Source organism: Oncorhynchus mykiss, chromosome 13 (assembly GCF_013265735.2).
Source record: "Oncorhynchus mykiss isolate Arlee chromosome 13, USDA_OmykA_1.1, whole genome shotgun sequence".
NCBI lineage: Eukaryota > Metazoa > Chordata > Actinopteri > Salmoniformes > Salmonidae > Oncorhynchus > Oncorhynchus mykiss.
The window spans coordinates 41,498,286-41,517,675 of NC_048577.1; the positions used below are offsets into that span (position 1 = coordinate 41,498,286).

The 19,390-nt window shown below is 49.5% G+C and overlaps 3 protein-coding genes and 1 long non-coding RNA gene across 8 annotated transcripts in view; 3 read left to right on the plus strand and 1 right to left on the minus strand.

Annotated features, from left to right (window-relative positions):
• Positions 1-9,451, plus strand: part of notch3 (notch receptor 3) — a 47,348-nt gene extending 37,897 nt beyond the window's left edge. Inside the window, exons 18-27 of the mRNA XM_036941107.1 lie at positions 1,310-1,567; positions 1,671-1,783; positions 2,018-2,553; positions 2,659-3,134; positions 3,281-3,506; positions 3,618-3,877; positions 4,112-4,416; positions 4,613-4,760; positions 4,885-4,982; positions 5,178-9,451. Of these exons, the coding sequence (XP_036797002.1) occupies positions 1,310-1,567; positions 1,671-1,783; positions 2,018-2,553; positions 2,659-3,134; positions 3,281-3,506; positions 3,618-3,877; positions 4,112-4,416; positions 4,613-4,760; positions 4,885-4,982; positions 5,178-6,659 (3,902 nt within the window). The 3' untranslated portion in view covers positions 6,660-9,451. The remainder of the gene's footprint in view (positions 1-1,309; positions 1,568-1,670; positions 1,784-2,017; positions 2,554-2,658; positions 3,135-3,280; positions 3,507-3,617; positions 3,878-4,111; positions 4,417-4,612; positions 4,761-4,884; positions 4,983-5,177) is intronic.
• A 576-nt stretch (positions 9,452-10,027) lies between these two features.
• LOC110486381 (microfibril-associated glycoprotein 4) lies at positions 10,028-11,359 on the plus strand. Its single transcript, XM_021557923.2, is given in 5 exon segments — positions 10,028-10,203; positions 10,205-10,231; positions 10,447-10,543; positions 10,686-10,853; positions 10,993-11,359. Coding segments are annotated over 5 exon segments (657 nt in total). The 5' UTR covers positions 10,028-10,086; the 3' UTR covers positions 11,241-11,359.
• On the minus strand, positions 11,093-19,305 carry LOC110486379 (retinol dehydrogenase 8). 5 transcript variants are annotated; one of them, XM_036941108.1, is made up of 7 exons: positions 19,197-19,305; positions 17,718-17,874; positions 17,420-17,599; positions 14,850-15,029; positions 14,640-14,733; positions 12,539-12,722; positions 11,093-12,399 (listed from the first exon to the last, which is right to left on the minus strand). In XM_036941108.1, the coding sequence occupies exons 2-7, from the start codon at positions 17,806-17,808 to the stop codon at positions 12,184-12,186; spliced, it is 945 nt and encodes a 314-aa protein (XP_036797003.1). In that variant the 5' UTR covers positions 17,809-17,874; positions 19,197-19,305; the 3' UTR covers positions 11,093-12,183. The 5 variants fall into 5 exon arrangements, with proteins under 5 accessions (XP_036797003.1, XP_036797006.1, XP_036797005.1 ...); XM_036941111.1 differs by lacking the exon at positions 19,197-19,305 and having other exon boundaries at positions 11,093-12,032; positions 12,177-12,399; positions 17,718-19,156; XM_036941110.1 differs by lacking the exon at positions 19,197-19,305 and having other exon boundaries at positions 11,093-12,080; positions 12,177-12,399; positions 17,718-19,156.
• LOC118938292 lies at positions 16,170-16,712 on the plus strand. The gene is made up of 3 exons (XR_005035546.1): positions 16,170-16,219; positions 16,568-16,631; positions 16,684-16,712. It is a non-coding gene; the product is annotated as an uncharacterized LOC118938292 (long non-coding RNA).
• Positions 19,306-19,390: the final 85 nt, after the last annotated feature.

The following is a 19,390-nucleotide window of genomic DNA, read 5'->3' on the forward strand; positions in this document are numbered from 1 at the left end:
ACTCACAACGTGCCCTCGTCCATACTCATAACATGTCCTCTTCCATACTCATAACATGTCCTCTTCCATACTCATAACATGTCCTCTTCCATACTCATAACATGTCCTCTTCCATACTCATAACATGTCCTCTTCCATACTCATAACATGTCCTCTTCCATACTCATAACATGTCCTCTTCCATACTCATAACATGTCCTCTTCCATACTCATAACATGTCCTCTTCCATACTCACAACATGTCCTCTTCCATACTCACAACATGTCCTCTTCCATACTCATAACATGTCCTCTTCCATACTCATAACATGTCCTCTTCCATACTCACAACATGTCCTCTTCCATACTCATAACATGTCCTCTTCCATACTCATAACATGTCCTCTTCCATACTCACAACATGTCCTCTTCCATACTCATAACATGTCCTCTTCCATACTCACAACATGTCCTCTTCCATACTCATAACATGTCCTCTTCCATACTCATAACATGTCCTCTTCCATACTCACAACATGTCCTCTTCCATACTCATAACATGTCCTTTTCCATACTCACAACGTGTCCTCTTCCATACTCATAACATGTCCTCTTCCATACTCATAACATGTCCTTTTCCATACTCACAACATGTCCTCTTCCATACTCACAACATGTCCTCTTCCATACTCACAACATGTCCTCTTCCATACTCATAACATGTCCTCTTCCATACTCATAACATGTCCTCTTCCATACTCATAACATGTCCTCTTCCATACTCATAACATGTCCTCTTCCATACTCATAACATGTCCTCTTCCATACTCATAACATGTCCTCTTCCATACTCATAACATGTCCTCTTCCATACTCATAACATGTCCTCTTCCATACTCACAACATGTCCTCTTCCATACTCATAACATGTCCTCTTCCATACTCACAACATGTCCTCTTCCATACTCATAACATGTCCTCTTCCATACTCACATGTCCTCTTCCATACTCATAACATGTCCTCTTCCATACTCACAACATGTCCTCTTCCATACTCATAACATGTCCTCTTCCATACTCATAACATGTCCTCTTCCATACTCATAACATGTCCTCTTCCATACTCACAACATGTCCTAATAATTAGAGAAGATTACTCAGAAAACCAGGTGTTTTAATCTGCGTATGCTGACTACCATTATAGCCTTACACTGATTAAGATAAGAAGAGTTAGGTGTTTACATGACTAATGCCATACTCAGTTTGATATTTCATTACTAGTGTGCCTGTAAACATACTCAATGTTGATACCTGTCCATCTCTCCTACAGGTGTTCTGTGTGAGATCAACGAGGATGACTGTGCTCCTCCTCTGCGGCTGCGCGGGACTCCTCCTAAGTGTCTGAACAACGGTACCTGTGTGGACAGAGTGGGGGGCTACCGCTGTAACTGTCCCCCTGGCTTTACTGGAGAGAGGTGTGAGGGGGACATCAACGAGTGTCACTCCAACCCCTGCAGCCCCACCAACAGTCTGGACTGCATCCAGCTCCCCAACGACTACCAGTGTGTCTGCAAGCCCGGCTTCACAGGTAAGGAGGGTGCGCGTGTGTGTATAGTCGTATTGCTGTGTAATAAATGTGTGTGTTTGTATCTGTTCGTGCCACTCTAACGTGTGTGTGTTATTGTGTGCAGGTCGGCGGTGCCAGAGCAGGTTCAGTGTGTGTGAGTCTCAGCCCTGTCAGAACGGAGGGGCCTGTTCTGTCTCCAGCACCTCAGCCCTTGGATACGCCTGTACCTGTCAGCTGGTAAGTATCAACATGTCACTGTGGCACACTTTTACCCCGTGTCTAGTCCGCCTGTGGAGACAGCTGATATTTCTACAACCATCTCTGTCTCCCTGAACTTCCCTGCTCACAGAGCATAACCTAGAACCATATGTCAAAGCCCCCTGGATGTATTACAATGCTAACGTCCTGTAGGGTTAGTTGTTCTGTTTCGTACCCACACTGACGTTGTATGTGATTGTTCTCCCTCCTCAGGGCTATGCTGGGAACAACTGTGAGAGGAGCATGTCGTGTCGGGAGTTGTCTTGCTATAATGGAGGTAGTTGTGCTCTGACCACGCGGGGCGCCCGCTGTACCTGCCTGACAGGCTATGCTGGGCCCCAGTGCCAGCACCGTAGTAACGAGGGCTGCTCCTCCCAGCCGTGCCGCAACGGAGGCCTCTGCACTGAGGAGACCAGCTTCCCCTTCTTCCTCTGCCAGTGTGCCCAAGGCTGGACGGGCAAGCGCTGCGAGCAGGGCAGCACCAGGCTGGTAGAGACCCTTCTGCCGCCCGCCTGCCCCCTGGCCGACTGCCACGGCAAGGCCAACGACGGTGTCTGCGACAAGGAGTGCAACACATTCCCATGCCGCTGGGATGGGGGCGACTGCTCACTGGCGGTGAACCCGTGGGCGCGCTGCACCGATCCGCGCTGCTGGCGTGTTTTCAACAACAGCCAGTGTGACGAGTCGTGCAACAACGCAGACTGCCTCTACGACAACTTTGACTGCAAGAACAAGGAGAAAATCTGCAAGTAAGTACTCCACCGCCAGCATTCTGTTCTGGACTCTCATTCTTTCACCTTATCCTCTATATGAGACCCTCTAAGCTGATCTCTGTAACTCTCTGTCTCCACCAGTCCCATCTACGAGGCGTACTGCATCGACCACTACGCTGACGGCCGCTGTGACCAGGGCTGTAACTCAGAGGAGTGTGGCTGGGACGGGCTGGACTGTGCAGGGAAGGTTCCAGAGAACCTGGCTGACGGGGTGCTGGTCCTGGTGGTCCTGCTACCCCCGGACGAACTCGTGAATACGGCCCCTGCCTTCCTGCAGAAGCTCAGCGCCATCCTGAGAACCACCCTGCGCTTCCGCCTGGACCACAACGGAGAGCCCATGATCCGACCCTACACTCGCCGAGAGGCGCGCCTCAAACGAGAGCTGCAGCCCCACCAGGAGGTCATTGGGTCCATAGTGTACCTGGAGATAGACAACCGTCTGTGTTCCCAGCGGTCGGACGACTGTTTCCCATCGGCAGACAGTGCAGCAGACTACCTGGGAGCTCTGTCAGCCGTGGAGATGCTCCGCTTCCCCTACCCCATCAAAGAAGTCCGCGGTGAGTAGAAACCCACGGACACTATACCAGGATACAGCATCTAAAGATAACAGGAGATAACCTTACAAACATTGCAATATACGTCATTTCTCCATCAAATACTGTAACCACAGCTCGTATACTAAAGTCCTTGTAATAACATGTAGGTGAGAAGATCCCAGACCCTGTAGACATGCCAGAGTGGGGCAAGCTGATGCTGGTGGGCGTGGCAGCCCTGTTCCTATTGGTCATCCTGGTGGTGGGCGTGCTGATCGGCCGCAGAAAGAGAGAACACAGCACCCTGTGGTTCCCCGAGGGCTTCTTCCCCAAGAAGGAACCCAGCAGCAACAAGAACCGCAGGGAACCCTTAGGCCAGGACGCACTGGGCATGAAGTGAGTAACCACACTGTTGTGTCCTGACTTACAGAACTCCTATGGTGATTCCAAATCAATGTATCTGCTCCACTATGGTATTGTGACTGTGTGTTACCGGTCTCTCTCCAGATACATGCCCAAGACGGTGGAGGAGTCTCTGCTTGGCGACCACAGTGACTCGTGGATCGACACAGACTGCCCCGAGGCCAAGAGACTGAAGGTTGAGGAGCCCAGCATCCTGTCAGACAGTGAAGACACTGTAGACTGTAGACAGTGGACCCAGCACCACCTAGCGGCTGCAGACATCCGCATGCCCCCCTCCATGGCCCTCACCCCGCCCCAGGGAGAGTTCGACCAGGACTGCATGGACGTCAACGTCCGAGGACCTGGTCAGTATTGAAATGAACCACATGGAGTGTTGTTGTGTCATGTGCAGTGTTGTATGTGTCTGGACTGGAATCCTTGAGGCTGTAGTATATCCTTTAAAAACTGCTCCTCCTGATTCGTATTCCCGGTGTTTATTGTTAGTTGCTACGTTTGATCTCTTTGATCTGTTCCTGTCCGTCGTGTTTTGATTGACACATTGACTAACCCTTCGCCTCTCCCGTCCTTCTCCCCTCCAGACGGTTTCACCCCTCTGATGCTGGCGTCGTTCTGCGGAGGCGGTCTGGAGCCCGAGCTCCCCGAGGAGGAGGAGTCAGAGGAGTGTTCTGCCAACATCATCTCTGACCTCATCTACCAGGGCGCCACATTGGCCGCCCAGACGGACCGCACCGGAGAGACCGCCCTTCACCTGGCTGCCCGCTACGCCCGCGCTGACGCCGCCAAGCGGCTGTTGGACGCCGGGGCCGACGCCAACGCGCAGGACAACACAGGGCGCACGCCGCTACACGCCGCCGTGGCCGCCGACGCCCAGGGGGTCTTCCAGGTAAACACACTTTTCAGATGCTTAATGTTTAAGTTATATCTTCACATGAACTCAATGTATTCCTCAGTCTTTCTATACGCAGAATTACACATGTAAGACTTGACTTGGCTACTGCTTACGGTTTCCCACTTGCTGAGTAGACTGCTGTGTCATCTGCCAGACTGACATGGTATTTCTCCCTGTCTGTCCTGGTTAGATTCTGATCCGAACCCGGGCTACAGACCTGGACTCTCGTATGTACGACGGCTCCACCGCCCTGATCCTGGCTGCCCGCCTGGCCGTAGAGGGCATGGTGGAGGAACTCATCACCTGCCACGCAGACATCAACGCTGTCGACGAACTGGGTACGTGATTGGCTAAACTAGTGTGTGAGTGTTGAAGAGAGAGTTGATGCAGTTGAATGGCGATGCTGTGTTTCGTGGTAAGAGGTAGGATGAGTAACAACAGTGTGTGTTCCTCCCATCCCAGGTAAATCTGCTCTGCACTGGGCAGCTGCTGTCAACAACGTGGAGGCCACCATGGCCCTGCTGAAGAACGGAGCCAACAAAGACATGCAGGACCTCAAGGTACACACAGCCCTCCACCTATATCTACAACTGTCAGCTCCCCATAGTCATACAGTCTGGAATATATAGAGATATTGAGGAGCCAACATGTCTAATTCTCTCTCTCTCTCTCTCTCTCCCGTTTTACCCCTCCCCCCTCTCTCTCTCTCCCGTCTTACCCCCCCCCCCCCCCCCCCCCCCCTCTCTGTATATTAGGAGGAGACGCCTCTCTTCCTGGCGGCGCGTGAGGGTAGTTGTGAGGCGGTCAAGGTCCTCCTGGCCCACTTCGCCAACAGGGAGATAACCGACCATATGGACCGTCTGCCTCGGGACATCGCCCAGGAGAGAATGCACCATGACATCGTTCAGCTGCTGGATGAGTACAACACAGTGAGGAGCCCCCAGGGCCACGGAGGGGCCCCACACCACCTGGCCGGGGGACACACCCTGTCCCCCCTCATGTGCCCCCCCAGTGCCTTCATGCCCGGCCTGAAGAACACCCCCCAGGGGAAGAAGAGTCGCCGCCCCGGGGCAAAGGGTTCAGGTCTGGGAGGGCAGCATGCCCAGAACCTGAAGGATTCAGCTAAGGCCCGCAACAAGAAGCTGACCCTGGACATGCAGAGCGCCCTGCTGGAGAGCTCTGTCACCCTGTCCCCCGTTGACTCCCTGGACTCCCCCCGCGGAGGGGCCAACAACGCCGGCTACATCACCAACCCCTGCTCCCCGGTCGCCATGCCCTCCTCGGGGCTCTTCCACTCCTCCATGTCGGTGCCCAGCACTCCCATGGTGCACAACAGCATGATGGACGGCTCTGGCCCCTTCGCTGTGTCTCTGGCCCAGCTCAACGACCTGGGAGATGGAGGCATGTCCATGCAGGGCCGCGTGTCCATGGCCAGCCAGGTCAACCAGGGCCCCCACAGCTATGTGCTCAACGCCGGTCAGCTGGGGCTCAACATGGGCCTGGTGAGCCCTGTCAGCGTGCCCTTCGACTGGCACAGCCGCATGCCCTCCTCCTCCCAGTGCGGGGGACAGGTGGTGAACCTGGTCCACAGCAGCCAGGCGGGCATGCACCCTCAGAGCCCCATGCAGCAGCAGCAGAACAGCCTCATGATGCAGCAGCACCAGCAGAACCTGTACCGCAGCGCCCAGCAGGCCATGCTGCAGCCCACGCCTGTCATCGCCAGCACGCCCATCTCCCACAGCCCCGTCAAGCTGCCCTCCATCTCAGAGCAGCAGCAGCAGCTCCACAACCACTCCATGGCCAGCCAGCAGAGCCTCCGCATGGGCACCTCCTCCCCATCCACCCCCCAGACGACACAGCCCCCTCCAGCCTTCTTCCAGCAGCAGCAGCCTCCTCAGCCCCAGCCAGCCACTCAGCCCACCTCTCCACAGGCCTCCCAGGCCCCTCCTCCCCAGGCCAGTGGCAGCACTGCAGGCTTAGAGGACTACCCCACCCCGCCCTCCCAGCACAGCTACTCCTCCGCCCTGGATGCCACCCCCAAGCATTACCTCCGCCTGTCCAGCGAGCATCCCTACCTGACCCCCTCCCCAGAGTCGCCCGAGCCCTGGTCCAGCCCCTCCCCCCACTGTGTGTCTGATTGGTCAGACTCCACCCCCAGCCCGGCGGTGGCCGGTCCTGCCCAAACCCAGATTCCCCATGTCCAGGAGTCCAACGGCAAGATGCAGGTGTTTGCATGAACCCCCAAGGCACCTGGATAACACCTAGTTAACACCTGGTTAACAGAGACCTGCCTGGGGGAGAGGAGAGAGGAGACGACTGGCTGTAAAGGCCTGTGTGTCTGGAGTTTATGCGTCAGCCTGGTTCCAAGATTTCCATTGGATTTGGATTGACTGTGTTTTATCACAAGGACCGTCTGCTAGTGTTGTTTGCAGAGAAAGAGTAAAGGGAAATGTGTTGTCTGGATATAAAAGATCAGACAATTTAATGAAGTAAGACTTATTCTGTCACAGATGGACTTGTTTTTTTATTATTATAAAAAGTATATGAAGAAAACGAAGTCTTTCATTTCAAAGACTTAGGGATGCTCTCCTGAAAAACTAACAAACTCTTAAAAAGTAGATAAAAGAAAGAAAAAAGCAACAATGTTGAAGGGAATTCCTTTATTTTTATTTATTGTTTGTTTTCTTCTCTCAGAAGTGCCTTTTCAGGTGTTTTCTCAGCCTCTTTCTGTCCTGTCCTCTCACACGGTGTTTCACACTCACCTGTTACATATCTTGGGCTCACCTGGGTCCAGTGGTGTTACAAGGAAAACGACTAGTGATTCAGTCTCTCTCCACCCAGCACACCACCGGTGTCTAACACTCTGTAGGCAGATCAACATGGGGTTCAGACAGGAAGAGGAAGAGATCCCGCCTCTCTTGACTGATGTTATTTATTTAGGCCAACAGGTAAAACGATCAGATTGGCTTGGGAACAAATATGTACTCTTTTAAGTTGGCTGTCATTAGGGATATTATGTTCTGATTTGATGAACTAGGAAAAAAAGGAGTGATTAAGTATTATGTGTAAGAATGTAGAATGATGGGCGTCTCTGAAGCACTTGACGGGACAAAGCGCTGGGAGGGAGGGTGATCGTGGGGTTCTGACACTGCAATGAGGCACTCTGCTTATCCACACACAAGAGCCAGGAAGGCATTTAAACATTCATTACAGTACGTTCATTGGCCAGTGTTTAGTCAGACAGACAACTCAACAAAAACATTGATGTGTTAAAAGTTTTAACTTCCCATTGACTTAAGCTACGTTCTCCCCCAGGCCGTCTGCCTGTCAGTCCCGGGCCGTCTGCGTGTCAGTCCCGGGCCGTCTGCGTGTCAGTCCCGGGCCGTCTGCGTGTCAGTCCCGGGCCGTCTGCGTGTCAGTCCCGGGCCGTCTGCGTGCCAGTCCCGGGCCGTCTGCGTGTCAGTCCCGGGCCGTCTGCGTGTCAGTCCCAGGCCGTCTGCGTGTCAGTCCCAGGCATGGCTCGAGTCATCCTAGTCATTAGTCTCATTGGTCCTGGTCTAAAGGGCTTGCCCCCCCAGTCTGCCATCACTACTTCAGTCATGCAGCTTGTTTTCACTCATTCTGAACATTCATTCAGATGAGGGCATTATTATGCCAATTCTAAAATCAGCCTGTCACTGCCCTTTAGTTTTGGTTTTAACTCAGTTATCTGTTGTTGTTTTTTTACATACTGTATATGTGTTGACACCTTGGTTACTTTTTTGAACATCTCCTCGGTGTACTAAGCTATGTTTATCAGCTGCTATTCCTTTACCACTCCCCTGCAAACATTCCTGCATGTTGCCTGTCAGTGTGATAGCATGTTTTTGACTGCTTCTATTCTACTCTTTGAACCCTGGTCCTGTTTTTGTGTAGCCTGAATCCCACATCTGCTTGTGCTCTCTTGCCGACTCCATTGCGGTCATTGTTATGCGTGCAAGACCGCACACATAGATCTGGGACTCAGGCTAGCTGTCGCGTTGGCCAATAGAAGCACATTCTCTTGCAGTTCCATTGGTAATGGAGGTGTTGGTATGTTCTCCTGCGGTTCAGTTACGGATAAGTCTGTAGACTGATTCCAACTCTGGTGCGCTCCAGTTGTGGTCAGTCAGTCGTCGGTCAGTGTGAGGGCCTGGCTGGTGGGTCGGGACTGTTAGTGCTCTGTCACTCCTCAGGGAGGTGCTATACTACAGCATGCAGAGGAGCGTTCCCCTGCATCTTTAGCAGCTTGCACCCCACTAGCCACGGAGAGGACATTTACATATGACTTGTTAGAAGACGTGGAAGGAGAGAAAACACTACTATGTAGTGCTGCACCCCCCTACTGTAGCTCTTTACTATGGATGTCACTCCCCAGGGATCCAACTAACCCTCACAAGACCACTGCTGCTCCCTGGATAGGATACTTACTACTGGGAAAGCCAATCAGATCCTCCTCCCCTGTTCGATTTCATTACTATGTTTCCTTCACTGGTCCAAGCCTGTTCACTATAACCAGCTACTACAGTACAGTCAGACCTGGGAGGTTTCTGGGTTGGACTGATACTAGGTTCAGATTCCAGTTCAGGGTTCATTTAGTGAAGTGTTTATTTGTTGTCCTTTGATTTCCTTTCCTGGCGACACTACTATGCTCTGTCTGTACATTTCAGATATCCCAACTTCTGTCTGTAAATAATGTTTGTCCTGGGTAGATTTACTTGTTTAAGATGCATCTTATGTTTCTAAAAATGATTATGTACTAAAAAGGACAAAAAGAAAATGTACTTCCTTTTAGGATTATTGTGAAAATTGAGGATGTGACTGATATTTTATTGGTCTTGTATTATTAGAAGTCATAGATATTTTCTATCATTATTATTAATTCCTATACTTGTTTAAAAGTAGTTTAAAAATCATTGTACATAAAAAAAAAAACTGTTCCACAATGTTTCTTTCTACAGACAAAAGTTGTAAAGTAAGTCACTTCTAATAAAAACTGTAGGGAATTACATTTCTGTGTATCTTTTTGCATTCATCGTATTTTCACACATTTATATTTGACTTATAATAATGTACTAATTATTAAGTATCACTGTTGAATAGAGCAAATCCTTTCAAATGTAGAATATGATGTTGATTGCCGTTTTAGATGTGGATGGTTAAAGGCATCGCTACGGCCTTCCTGAGACCTAGAAGTACTGTCTCCCTGGGTTTAGGAATGCCTTAGCATTTCTGGGTCAGTGGTATTGACAGTACCTCTTGAGTACGTTGTTACGGCGATGAGAGTTGTGAGTTCGTGCCCATGTCGGGTGGAATTTCCACTCTGTCGCAATTGCACAAAAGTAAACAAGTTTAAATGGTATAAACCTGAACTTCCAAAGACCTTGCTATTCATCATTTTCCTTCAGTTCAACGTTACTCTGGGAGCGAGGAAGGATCACAACTTTGGACAACTTTCCCAAGGTCATTTTATCCTATCAGAGAAATAATGAAGGTGAGATTGGTTGCCTTGAATAGGGGGTGGGGGATTATTATTCTATAATAATAATAATAATGTCTTTAAGTTAAAGTTGACATTTATTGCAGGCTTTGGATGTGCTCATTCTACTACTCCCAGTGGCAGTCAATACTCTACCGTACGATATCATGCCAGTGGATTGTGCTGATGTGTATAGAAGGGGCTTTGGACACAGTGGAGTGTACACCATCTACCCTGCAGGAACAACCTCCCCCATCCAGGTCTACTGTGACATGGGCTGTGAAGACCAACCTGGGGGGGGGGAAATGGACAGTGTGTACAGTGACTAGACCTTTTGTTTATAGCCTTTTGAGCTTCATCACAGTGTGTTTCACTACCACTACCTCAGGGCTCAATCCATGTTGTTGTTTGCGCAAGTAACATTTGAAGTAGAGAATGTTATCAACCTGGAGAGATGGATAAAAATTCCCCTTGTGTGGAACATCTCACATTTCTGTGGAACATCTCAAAATGCCCCTCTATTCCAGGTGATCCAGAAGAGAAAGGATGGGACAGTGAACTTTTACCGTGGATGGGACCAATACAGGAGTGGGTTTGGGCAGGCTTCTGGAGAGTACTGGTTAGGTAAGAGCATGACGCACTGGACACATTTGAAGTGTCTATGCTGAGATACGAAATGCATTAAATGTCTGTTCATGTGTATTATTACTATCTTTAATACTCACCTCGTCTTATGTTCCCCCCAACACCTTGTGCTCTCCCTCAGGCCTAGAAAACATCCATCTCCTCACTCAGAGGAAGAAGTATGAGTTGAGGGTGGACCTGGAGGACTTCGAAGGGGCTAAAGCCCACGTGCAGTACTCCTCCTTCTCTGTCGACTCTGAGCATGAAGGATACAAGCTGCATTTAAGTGGCTTCAAAGATGGAGGTGCTGGTGAGTCTAAAGAACATTTCAATTTCTCCTTTCCCGTGAAACAACAGTATTACAAATCTGAAAGGACTACTTGGTCGATACAGTCTGAAGAAAGTTATACTGTAAATGGAAATGTGGAACAATCCCTTCTGCATTTCAGGAAAATCTATGGATGAACACAATGGGCAGAAGTTCTCCACCTTCGATAAAGACCAGGACACTTACGTTTCAAACTGTGCTAAATCATATCTAGGAGGATGGTGGTATGGAGAATGCCACAGTGTCAATCCCAACGGGGTATATCTGTGGGGCGACTCAATCTATGGTATTGGTATCAACTGGGTGAATTGGAAAGGTTATAAATACTCTTTAAAAGCCATTGAAATGAAGATAAGGCCAGTGGAATAAGTTCACAACCCCTCACACTCACACTTCACATAAAAATATTACCTTTCAAATTATGAAAATATTTGGAAAGCCACTGAAGTTTAAACATTTTAAAGCTAATAAATTGAAGGGAAAAAAGCTTTTTGTCTCATTTTATTGAAGTGTTGCCAGTCTTACCGTAAACCTTCATTACACTGTTAAAATACAGTAGTAACACACTAATATCCTCTAAAAGCTGGAGGAACAGTTGAAGGAGTCCCGATTGGTCTGAGACACACTGAGCCCTTAGTTCGTACGGCTAGGTTACCGGGTTTGATTAGAGGCCCACAAACATCAGTCCTTAACTTGTCTCATCTCAGTCTCATCTTTGTTGAGCACAGTCATTGATAGTTTAAGGAGTGGTTAGAGAATGTTCACAAGGAAGCGTGTTGGTCTGAGGCGTGCATCTTTTACTAAGGATCTATCAGGAAGGTCTCAACAGTAATCTTTTGTTGTTTCTATACACAAACATGACTAGCAGAAAGGAAAAGGGGGCTTGTGCACTGCAGAGTGGAGTCACTCAATGACTCACTCCTTCTGCTCTCTCTATCCCCCTATCTCTCCTCACCAGGTTATTCACTCTGTCTCTCCAACCTTCTGCTCTCTCTATCCCCCTATCTCTCCCCACTAGGTTATTCACTCGGTCTCTCCAACCTTCTGCTCTCTCTATCCCCCTATCTCTCCCCACTAGGTTATTCACTCGGTCTCTCCAACCTTCTGCTCTCTCTATCCCCCTATCTATCCTCACCAGGTTATTCACTCTGTCTCTCCAACCTTCTGCTCTATCTCTCCTCACCAGGTTATTCACTCTGTCTCTCCAACCTTCTGCTCTATCTCTCCTCACCAGGTTATTCACTCTGTCTCTCCAACCTTCTGCTCTATCTCTCCTCACCAGGTTATTCACTCTGTCTCTCCAACCTTCTGCTCATTTGGAGCTCTTCCCTGCCCTCTTCTGCAACATGCGCAGCAGCCCCAGACTGGCAGTGAATAGACTGTCGTGCTTGAACAACAGCTTATAAAAGGTGTCCAGGGGTAGACGACCGGTAGGGTCTGCGTGCTTCAGGGCAGTCATGGGCATGTACACACGGTTGGTCTGGTGGCGAAACGGAGGCTCCTTCGCTGTGATCAGTTGAAGTGTTTGCTGCAAGAGAGTATAGTAGAGCGATTAGTATATTCTGTTTAACATTTAGCCACCAAAGGATGAGATGTTGAGACTGCATACCAAATAATACTAGGATAGTAGTCACAAAATATAAGATAGTGACATAACAGAGTGTTACCTCTGCTATTTCCTCGGGTGTCTGTGCGAGAGAGTTGAACACCTTCCTAGAGTAGGGCAGGTAGATCTCACGGAAGATCCTAGCAGTCTCCTCGTCTACGCCCGCGAGGTCCATCTTCTCAGCGTCCTCGTACACCTTCCTCTCAAACTCTGTCCCCACCGGACCAGGCTCCACTAGAGTCATCCTCAGAGTGGAAGGACAGATGGACAGAGCGGAGAGAAGTACAGATGGACAGAGCGGGGAGAAGGACAGATGGACAGAGCAGGGAGAGGGACAGAGCAGGGAGAAGGACAGAGCAGGGAGAAGGACAGATGGACAGAGCAGGGAGAAGGACAGATGGACAGAGCAGGGAGAGGGACAGATGGACAGAGCAGGGAGAGGGACAGAGCAGGGAGAAGGACAGATGGACAGAGCAGGGAGAAGGACAGATGGACAGAGCGGGGAGAAGGACAGATGGACAGAGCGGGGAGAGGGACAGATGGACAGAGCGGGGAGAAGGACAGATGGACAGAGCAGGGAGAAGGACAGATGGACAGAGCAGGGAGAATGACAGATGGACAGAGCAGGGAGAAGGACAGATGGACAGAGCAGGGAGAGGGACAGATGGACAGAGCGGGGAGAAGGACAGATGGACAGAGCAGGGAGAAGGACAGAGCAGGGAGAAACCCAGGTGGACAGAGCGGGGAGAAGGACAGATGGACAGAGCGGGGAAAAGGACAGATGGACAGAGCGGGGAGAAGGACAGATAGACAGAGCAGGGAGATGGACAGGTGGACAGAGCAGGGAGAAGGACAGATGGCCAGAGCGGGGAGAAGGACAGATGGACAGAGCAGGGAGAAGAACAGATGGACAGAGCAGGGAGAAGGACAGATGACAGAGCGGGGAGAAGGACAGAGCAGGGAGAAGGACAGATGGACAGAGCAGGGAGAAGGACAGATGGACAGAGCGGGGAGAAGGACATATGGACAGAGCAGGGAGATGGACAGATGGACAGAGCAGGTAGATGGACAGGTGGACAGAGCAGGGAGAAGGACAGAGCAGGGAGATGGACAGGTGGACAGAGCAGAGAGAAGGACAGGTGGACAGAGCAGGGAGATGGACAGATGGACAGAGCAGGGAGATGGACAGATGGACAGAGCAGGTAGATGGACAGGTGGACAGAGCAGGGAGATGGACAGATGGACAGAGCAGGTAGATGGACAGGTGGACAGAGCAGGGAGAAGGACAGAGCAGGGAGATGGGCAGATGGACAGAGCAGAGAGAAGGACAGGTGGACAGAGCAGGGAGATGGACAGATGGACAGAGCAGGGAGAAGGACAGATGGCCAGAGCGGGGAGAAGGACAGATGGACAGAGCAGGGAGAAGAACAGATGGACAGAGCAGGGAGAAGGACAGATGACAGAGCGGGGAGAAGGACAGAGCAGGGAGAAGGACAGATGGACAGAGCAGGGAGAAGGACAGATGGACAGAGCGGGGAGAAGGACATATGGACAGAGCAGGGAGATGGACAGATGGACAGAGCAGGTAGATGGACAGGTGGACAGAGCAGGGAGAAGGACAGAGCAGGGAGATGGACAGGTGGACAGAGCAGAGAGAAGGACAGGTGGACAGAGCAGGGAGATGGACAGATGGACAGAGCAGGGAGATGGACAGATGGACAGAGCAGGTAGATGGACAGGTGGACAGAGCAGGGAGATGGACAGATGGACAGAGCAGGTAGATGGACAGGTGGACAGAGCAGGGAGAAGGACAGAGCAGGGAGATGGGCAGATGGACAGAGCAGAGAGAAGGACAGGTGGACAGAGCAGGGAGATGGACAGATGGACAGAGCAGGGAGAAGGACAGAGCAGGGAGAAGGACAGGTTGACAGAGCAGGGAGAGATAAAAGACCACTGTTTAACTGAGGGAATCCTCCTGCTTGCACATGCATGTGCGATCAGCTATTCCCTATCTCAGGCTAATCATCTACATGAAAACATAACCTGCGGGTTCACTGTCGGGGCATTAGGGCAAAGTCTTATTACTGCCGAGTGTTGGTTTAGTTACTGATGTGTGACTCATCTGAAATGATGTGGCTGGATCTCCTTAAATGTAGACTCACTTCACACTGAACTTCATGGCTTGCACTGCTAGACTCTCACAGAACCCCTCCACAGCAAACTTTGAAGCAGAGTAGACATCATTGAAGAGTAGCCCTATCAATACAAATACAATCCATTCATTTGTTTTAATGTACGATTCTATAGGGATACGTTTAGGAAGTAAACACCTTATTTATTTCTGAAGCTGCATTTATGTACTGACTACTCACCCTGAATTCCCATGATGCTGCTCATCACCACAATATGTCCGCTTCGACGTCGCTTCATATCAGGCAGGACCTCCTTCACCAGCCGCACCAAGCCAAAGAAGTTGGTGTCAAAGAGCCCCTGCATGTCAGACATACTTTGACACTCCAACGGCCCAATCATGCCTACACCTGCGTTACTCACTGAGGGAGACAGATACTGCCATGTCACACCCTGTTCACTCATTATGGATGACAATGTGTTATGGTGTACTGTGTACAGTACAAGTGAGTTTATATTGGAGTGTGGTTCAAGTTTTAAGTCAAGTAGAACAAAAATGCACAAAAAATAGAAATAAGAAGAACACAAGAAAGTCAGTAGGCTGTATACAGGGTCAGTTCCAGGGTCAGTAGGCTGTATACAGGGTCAGTTCCAGGGTCAGTAGGCTGTATACAGGGTCAGTTCCAGGGTCAGTAGGCTGTATACAGGGTCAGTTCCAGGGTCAGTAGGCTGTATACAGGGTCAGTTCCAGGGTCAGTAGGCTGTATACAGGGTCAGTTCCAGGGTCAGTAGGCTGTATACAGGGTCAGTTCCAGGGTCAGTAGGCTGTATACAGGGTCAGTAGGCTGTATACAGGGTCAGTAGGCTGTATACAGGGTCAGTAGGCTGTATACAGGGTCAGTTCCAGGGTCAGTAGGCTGTATACAGGGTCAGTAGGCTGTATACAGGGTCAGTAGGCTGTATACAGGGTCAGTTCCAGGGTCAGTAGGCTGTATACAGGGTCAGTTCCAGGGTCAGTAGGCTGTATACAGGGTCAGTTCCAGGGTCAGTAGGCTGTATACAGGGTCAGTAGGCTGTATACAGGGTCAGTAGGCTGTATACAGGGTCAGTAGGCTGTATACAGGGTCAGTTCCAGGGTCAGTAGGCTGTATACAGGGTCAGTAGGCTGTATACAGGGTTAGTAGGCTGTATACAGGGTCAGTTCCAGGGTCAGTAGGCTGTATACAGGGTCAGTTCCAGGGTCAGTAGGCTGTATACAGGGTCAGTTCCAGGGTCAGTAGGCTGTATACAGGGTCAGTAGGCTGTATACAGGGTCAGTAGGCTGTATACAGGGTCAGTAGGCTGTATACAGGGTCAGTTCCAGGGTCAGTAGGCTGTATACAGGGTCAGTAGGCTGTATACAGGGTCAGTAGGCTGTATACAGGGTCAGTTCCAGGGTCAGTAGGCTGTATACAGGGTCAGTTCCAGGGTCAGTAGGCTGTATACAGGGTCAGTTCCAGGGTCAGTAGGCTGTATACAGGGTCAGTAGGCTGTATACAGGGTCAGTAGGCTGTATACAGGGTCAGTAGGCTGTATACAGGGTCAGTTCCAGGGTCAGTAGGCTGTATACAGGGTCAGTAGGCTGTATACAGGGTTAGTAGGCTGTATACAGGGTCAGTAGGCTGTATACAGGGTCAGTTCCAGGGTCAGTAGGCTGTATACAGGGTCAGTTCCAGGGTCAGTAGGCTGTTTACAGGGTCAGTTCCAGGGTCAGTAGGCTGTATACAGGGTCAGTTACAGGGTCAGTAGGCTGTATACAGGGTCAGTTTCAGGGTCAGTAGGCTGTATACAGGGTCAGCTCCAGGGTCAATAGGCTGTATACAGGGTCAAATCCTGGGTCAGTAGGCTGTATACAGGGTCAAATCCTGGGTCAGTAGGCTGTATACAGGGTCAAAACCTGGGTCAGTAGGCTGTATACAAGGTCAGTTCCAGGGTCAGTAGGCTGTATACAGGGTCAGTTCCGGGGTCAGTAGGCTGTATACAGGGTCAGTAGGCTGTATACAGGGTCAGTTCCAGGGTCAGTAGGCTGTATACAAGGTCAGTTCCAGGGTCAGTAGGCTGTATACTAGGTCAGTTCCAGGGTCAGTAGGTTGTATACAGGGTCAGTTCCAGGGTCAGTAGGCTGTATATAGGGTCAGTTCCAGGGTCAGTAGGCTGTATACAGGGTCAGTTACAGGGTCAGTAGGCTGTATACAGGGTCAGTTTCAGGGTCAGTAGGCTGTATACAGGGTCAGCTCCAGGGTCAATAGGCTGTATACAGGGTCAAATCCTGGGTCAGTAGGCTGTATACAGGGTCAGTTCCAGGGTCAGTAGGCTGTATACAGGGTCAGTAGGCTGTATACAGGGCCAGTTCCAAGGTCGGTAGGCTGTATACAGGGTCAGTTCCAGGGTCAGTAGGCTGTATACAGGGTCAGTTCCAGGGTCAGTAGACTGTATACAGGTTCAGCTCCAGGGTCAGTAGGCTGTATACAGGGTCAAATCCTGGGTCAGTAGGCTGTATACAGGGTCAGTAGGTTGTATACTGGGTCAGTTCCAGGGTCAGTGCCAAAACCATATTTACAATGTGCAGGGATACTAGAGTGGTAGGGTTAGAAATGTATAGGGGTAAGGTGACTAGGGGTAATGTATCAGGACATTTGATAAACAGAGTAGCTGCAGTGTATATGATTATTGCATGTGAGTGTGTGTGTGCGTGAAGAGTCAGTATCAATGTGTGTTTGTGTTATATTTGTGCGTGCGTTCGAGCGTGCATGCGTGGAAGCCTAATATTCACCGAGTACATCCACCTGTCTGTCTTGCAGGCTGTCCACACACTCTCTGATGGAGTCTTCACAGCATGCATCCAGCTGTCTGATCTCCAGGGATCTGTTCAGGGTGTCCCCAGCCACTCTCTCCAGGGGTTCCCGCTTCTCTAGGTCCCTCATGGTGGCAACCACTGCCTCACACAGACACACTGCAAGTTAACAACACTTGCATTGCATCTCAACTGATGGGGTTGAGCATGTCAAACTGTCAATTTAATTTATGAAAACCACAATGTTTTACAATCAAGGGTTCAGTGCCTCTCTGACCTTTGAATCCCTTCTCCTTGGCCAGTCGTACAGCCACAGCCATCCCGATCCCAGAGGAACAGCCTGTCACCAGCACCCTCCTGGTCCCCATGGATACCTCACGGCAGCTACAGTTGCTCCTGATTGAAACTGGATTCTCTGCAACTCTCCCAGAGTCCTTTGCAGTTGGAATGCATGGACCTTAGTGACCAGTCAACCTTGCGGTCACGGCCAGTGTGTGAAGCAGGTGCTTTGTTCAAAGATTAGAAGGCTAATCCTATGCGTCTATACTGGGAACGCATTGGCTCCATTGACGGGTTGGCTATTTAGCAACAAAACCGACACGTGCGCAACTATGGGGCAAAACTGACGTTGTTGGCTTTTGTTGACAACATGTAAACTATATTTCGTTTACAATATTTGTTGAAAACATAAATCAATTTGCAGTTGTTGTCTCTCAAATACGTCGTTACAGTTGTTGGTTAGCTAGCTAGCGAATTTTAGCCATATTAACATTGACATGAAATCAATCAAAACACCTCAAAACAAGAGATGGTATAAAGAACAAGATGAAACGATCCACTTTCGATTTCCCACATGGCAGTCTCTTGTCAGCTTTGCTAGCAATCTGGTCATCCAGAATCACAACAACACGCCACATGGAAGCGCGCCCATCGTTTTCGTGACGTTGTCAGCTAACCCGTCTATGCTGTACGACCAAACCGATTGGTACAACGGGTCTGTGGGGTCGCTGCTTGCCCCACTTCATTCAGATGTCAGTAGCCTGCTGCTGATTGCTTAATTTCACTCTAGAGGGTAAAGTTAATTATATGGATGGCTATGTGGATTTCAGTAACAAAGCCTCTCCTCAGCCCCCTACATTAATTTCAATCACTTAAGTATTTTTGCTGGGCTTTACAAATGCAATTTTTTTAATGACAACGGGTCTGCACCACTTTACAAATCTAAATACATTTCTAATATAAATATTTAAGTACATAGCATACACACATACATTACATCATATTATAAACTGGGTGGTTCGAGCCCTGAACGCTGATTGGCTGACAGCAGTGGTGTATAAGACATATACCATGGGAATGACAAAACATGTATTTTTACTGATCTAATTACGTTGGCAACTTGTTTATAATAGCAATAAGGCACCTCGGGGGTTTGTGATATATGACCAATATACCACGGTGAAGGGCTGTATGCAGGCACTCTGCGTTGCGTCACAAATAATAAGAACAGCCATATACCACACCCCCTCTGTCCTTATTGCTGAATTATAATGTAATAGTGACAGTTATGCAAGTTCTGGTCAGCCTAAAAGGCTGCAACACAAAGTTGAAGAAGTTGCCAGCTGCGTTGTTTCCAATGACAAAAAAAAGGTTGCTTGGTGCTGCTTTCTCAAATGCCCCATGTGCAGGTTAATACAGCTACAGCAGGCTACAGTTACAGCCGTTATAAATGGCTATAGTCTACCGGTATACTAACCTGTAGTGTGGGAAATAGTGCGCAGTTGCTACGGTGCAGGTATATATCCCACGTATATGTGTAATCTAATACAGATATATATATATATATATATATATATATATATATATATATATATATATATATATATATATGTGTAAAGATTGCCAATTTAGAGCAACGTGTAAACATGTAGGTTATTCTAACCAACGCTA